General features: G+C 36.8%; 1 protein-coding gene across 2 annotated transcripts; it reads left to right on the top strand.

Moving 5' to 3' along the window:
* The first annotated feature begins 244 nt into the window (after positions 1–244).
* LOC145000716 (zinc finger protein JACKDAW-like) lies at positions 245–2,446 on the top strand. Of its 2 annotated transcripts, none has more exons than XM_078959983.1 (3): positions 245–763; positions 844–1,237; positions 1,373–2,446. In XM_078959983.1, the coding sequence occupies exons 1-3, from the start codon at positions 634–636 to the stop codon at positions 2,193–2,195; spliced, it is 1,347 nt and encodes a 448-aa protein (XP_078816109.1). In that variant the 5' UTR covers positions 245–633; the 3' UTR covers positions 2,196–2,446. The 2 variants fall into 2 exon arrangements, with proteins under 2 accessions (XP_078816109.1, XP_078816108.1); XM_078959982.1 differs by having other exon boundaries at positions 250–763; positions 838–1,237.
* Positions 2,447–4,330: the final 1,884 nt, after the last annotated feature.

Here is a 4,330-nt window from a genome sequence, read left to right as displayed (position 1 = left end):
TTGTAACTATCTTACTGTTTGTTTTTGGCTTTGTTTGATCAGTAGCAAGCGTATTAATATTTTTTCTTTTTCTTTATACAATTGCTTTTTCGTTGATAAAAAGTACAACTGTTTTCTAAAATTTAATCTTTATAATTAGATTATTAGTAATAATTATGATGCTAGTGAGTCACTGATGGAGAAAGATATCGTCCAAGTAGAGTCTATGGCTGACCGACTTTCTACACAACCCGTGTAGGATAAGAATCTCTACATACCAAACCAAATTCTCTCTCTCTCTCTCTCTCTCTCTCTCTCTCTCTCTCTCTCTCTCTCATACAAACAACTTCTCTATGTGTTTCTCTCTCTAAAGTATTCTCTTACTACCCATCATGTGTGGTTTTTCATCCATTAAGATTCAAACGTTACCCAAACCTGACGAAGATCTATATGAGAATTCGATGAAAAGGTCGTAAACTTGAAACAAATCTATCCACTTTGGTCATACTTTCACTTGGATCATCTTCATAACTGAAATGAAGAATTAAGCTACCATCATCTCCATCTGTTCAACCATATTTAGCTACTACTTTACACTTTCTGTTCTTTGTTTCACCATATTAGATCGGAAACCAGCTTTCAGAGGAATCAAAGATGATGTCTAGTGATGGGTTTTCATCATCTCCTTCTTCTCTTTCTGCTTTCATCCAAGACCCCATCACAAACCCTAACCCTAATTCTACAACTTCAGCTAAACGAAAACGTAATCTCCCTGGTACACCAGGTAAGCCATAGTTCACTCGATGTTACTTCAACTTGCTAATGGACTAGTGTTTCACAATCGTTTTTTATGTCTAGATCCAGATGCAGAAGTAGTAGCCTTATCTCCGACATCTCTGATGGCCACAAATCGGTTTCTATGTGAGATATGTAACAAAGGTTTTCAAAGAGATCAGAATTTGCAGCTTCATCGCAGAGGACACAATCTGCCATGGAAGCTTAAGCAAAGAAACAAGCTGGAAGTGGTGAAAAAGAAGGTTTACATCTGCCCGGAGAAAACCTGTGTTCATCATGACCCAGCTCGGGCTCTCGGAGATCTTACCGGAGTTAAGAAACATTTCAGCCGGAAACATGGTGAGAAGAAATGGAAGTGCGAGAAGTGTTCGAAGAAGTACGCAGTTCAATCGGATTGGAAGGCTCATAGCAAAATCTGTGGTACCAGAGAGTACAAGTGTGATTGCGGAACACTCTTTTCAAGGTAAATCAATAAATCATATGTTTCTCTTTATTTAAATTTTCCGATTATCAAAGCTTGTTCAATCAATTAGATCCTCAAATATAAAATCCATGAATTTACATGTGCGAATTAATTCATATCCATGTTGAACAACAGGAAAGATAGTTTCATAACGCATAGAGCATTTTGTGATGCTCTAACTGAAGAAAATTCAAGAATGGCTTCGTTTCCTATGATGTCAAGTACTGCAAATCTCAACTTTCGAAACGAGTTGATGATGATGAACGGTGGTGGTGGTGGTGGTGGCGTGGGTATGAGATTTCCGGGGATGTATGGTGGTGGGATGTTAGAAAGTAATCTTGATGTTAATGGAGCAAAACCCAGATTACCAATATGGTTAGACCAACATGGCAACGAACCCCATCTTGAAAACCCTAGCACATCGTCATTTTTGGGGTCATCAAGCTCGAACAACAACAATGGTGGAATGCTACCATCGGAAATGGTGCAGTGGTTGAATGGAAGCCAAGAAGCTGTGGTGGCAGCGTATTCTGGATTGCAATTGAAAGAGGAAGGAGAGAATAAAGGAGAAATGCAGATGAATGCTTTGTATAACTACGATACTTCCTCCACTCCACCACCACCTACTACCGCTCATATGTCCGCCACTGCACTATTACAGAAGGCAGCTCAAATGGGTTCGACAAGAAGTAGCAATCCAGGGGATAGCAACGGGTTCGGGCTCATGAGCACAAGTCTCTCAAACTTCAATTCTATGAAACACGACAACAATGACGAATTGATGATGATGATGACAACGACAGGGACAAAACAAAGCAAAGGAAACGTTACAAATGAGTCTCATGATGGGGATCTGACTAGAGATTTTCTTGGGGTAGGACGGAACGAAAGAAGATCGTTCAATTTGCATCAAGAACTATTCAAGTTCACTTCTTCAATAGATGATTCAAGTATATGAAAAAGGTTAATCAGAATTATGCATGAAATACACATGATAATGTCAGGAAGAGAACGAGAAAGGGACAAAAGGAGTCACAAGAGGGGAATAATATTGATAGTACAATGAGGTGGAATATGTTTGCATATGCATGTGTTATTGCAGCAGAAACAAAATTTTCTTAATTTTGTTTTAGGAAACCTATCTCGGTCTTGCCTGTCTATCCTCCTCGTGTACAACTTTTGATGCAAAATTTACTGTTCAGTGTGTGACTCTCTCTCTCTCTCTCTCTCTCTCTCTCTCTCTCTCTCTCTCTCTCTCTCTCTCTCTCTCTCTCTCTCTCTCTCTCTCTCTCTCTCTCTCTCTCTCTCTCTCTCTCTCTCTCTCTCTCAAAAACACACACGTATTAATAGTTTATGAATTACGATTTACGACTTCAATAATTAATTTTTATAATCTTTGGACAATATATACTTATAAATATCATGTCATTACTTTGATTAAATTAAAATTTTAATGAATAACTAGTTGGATGATCATGAAATACATGACCCGAGTAACAAACCAATGTTACCTCTTACCAACAACGTCCACATAAACTAATCGAAATAATTTGTCAAGCAAAATACCCAAAGAATTTTAAACAAATAATATACCCACCACATAGAAGCTGTCATTATCGTTTATGTCGGTGTTCTTCTACATTCGCGTCCAATAGGTTTGCTAGAGGTGAATGATCAATCAAGTTTTACACTTGTTTATCCATCATGGACGTAGTGCATATTAGCATTAATGTCTGTAACAATTTATCATATTTTGGATCTCACATGTAATAGTTATTGGTCTCAAAATCACCCTAATTAACCTTTTAATTGAGATGTTCTACCATATTTGTAAATGATTTGTGTTAGGTGTGGTGCCTATGTAACTGTTTGTGGGGTCTCATCTTGCTATTCATTAAGGCTTTCAAAAGATGTTGCATTTCATATTTCTTTAACTTATTCAAGATCTACGTTGACCTACTAGCTTTTTTTAACAAGATATACTTTTCTTTAAAATTTAATGTTCCAACCAACAAACACTTTGATCTCGGAAGGGCTATAGAACTAGTATCTCATCGTTTCTTTTGGGTGCCCCACAATAATACATTTGTTGGTCTTGGACATTAGTTTGTTGGAAGTCTCACGCTTCACCTTAGCTTGAAACCTTATAACTTCAAGAAAGACAATTGATTTACTCACATGCCATAATTGGCATGGTGTCTTACTCATCCCTTGATTGGAACAATGTTGTGAATGCATGTAGCACACTTTAATTACAACATGCACAACCTTAAAAGGATAAAGGATAAGAAGTAAGAGTTATTATAGATCAAATGTAAGGTTTAATGTGGTGTTCTACCATGTGGAGTGAATAGAAAGACAATGACACATTTTGTAAAATGGCCTAAGGAGCTCTTAACTCATGCATATTAATGGCTTTTAACAATTTATCATATTTTGGATCTCACATGCAGTAGTTATTGGTCCTAAAATGATCCCCTAATTAACCTTTTGAGATGTTCTACCATATTTGTAAACAATTTGTGTTTGGTGCGTTGCCTATGTAACTGTTTGTGGGGGATCATCTTGTTATTCTTCAAGGCTTTCAAAAGGTGTTGCATTTCATAGTTCTTTAATTTATTCAAGATCTATGTTGTCCCCATTAACTTTTTGTGACAAAAGACTTTTCTCCAAAACTTAGCGTTCCAAGCAACAAACACTTTGATCTCGGAAGGGTTGTAGAAATAATATCTCATTGTTTCTTTTGTGTACCCCCCAATAATACATTTGTTTGTCCTGGACACTAGTTTGTTAGAAGTCTTACGATTTACGTTAGCTTGACAACCCTATAACTTCAAGAAAGACAATCGATCTACTCAAATGTTATAATTGGCATGGTGTCTTACTCATCTTCTTGGTTGGAACAATGTTGTGAATGTATGTGGCAAACTTTAATTACAACATGCATAACCCTAAACGGATAACGGATGAAAAGTCAGACTTATTATAGATCCAATGTAAGGTATATTTCCTCAACTTAGATAATTTATTATGTGGTGTTGTACCATGTGGAATGAATAGAAAGACAATGATACAATTCGTAAAATGACCTAA

This window comes from Lactuca saligna, chromosome 6 (genome assembly GCF_052625555.1).
Source record: "Lactuca saligna cultivar CGN05327 chromosome 6, ASM5262555v1, whole genome shotgun sequence".
Lineage (NCBI taxonomy): Eukaryota > Viridiplantae > Streptophyta > Magnoliopsida > Asterales > Asteraceae > Lactuca > Lactuca saligna.
This window is presented reverse-complemented; position numbering and strand designations above follow the sequence as displayed.

Bases quoted from the DNA above. Each gene is read 5' to 3' on its own strand.
- LOC145000716 (XM_078959982.1), top strand. From the start codon at position 634: ATGATGTCTAGTGATGGGTTTTCATCATCTCCTTCTTCTCTTTCTGCT. The intron at 764-837 runs GTAAGCCATAGT...TTTTATGTCTAG, and splicing joins TAATCTCCCTGGTACACCAG to ATCCAGATGCAGAAGTAGTA. The intron at 1,238-1,372 runs GTAAATCAATAA...GTTGAACAACAG, and splicing joins TGCGGAACACTCTTTTCAAG to GAAAGATAGTTTCATAACGC.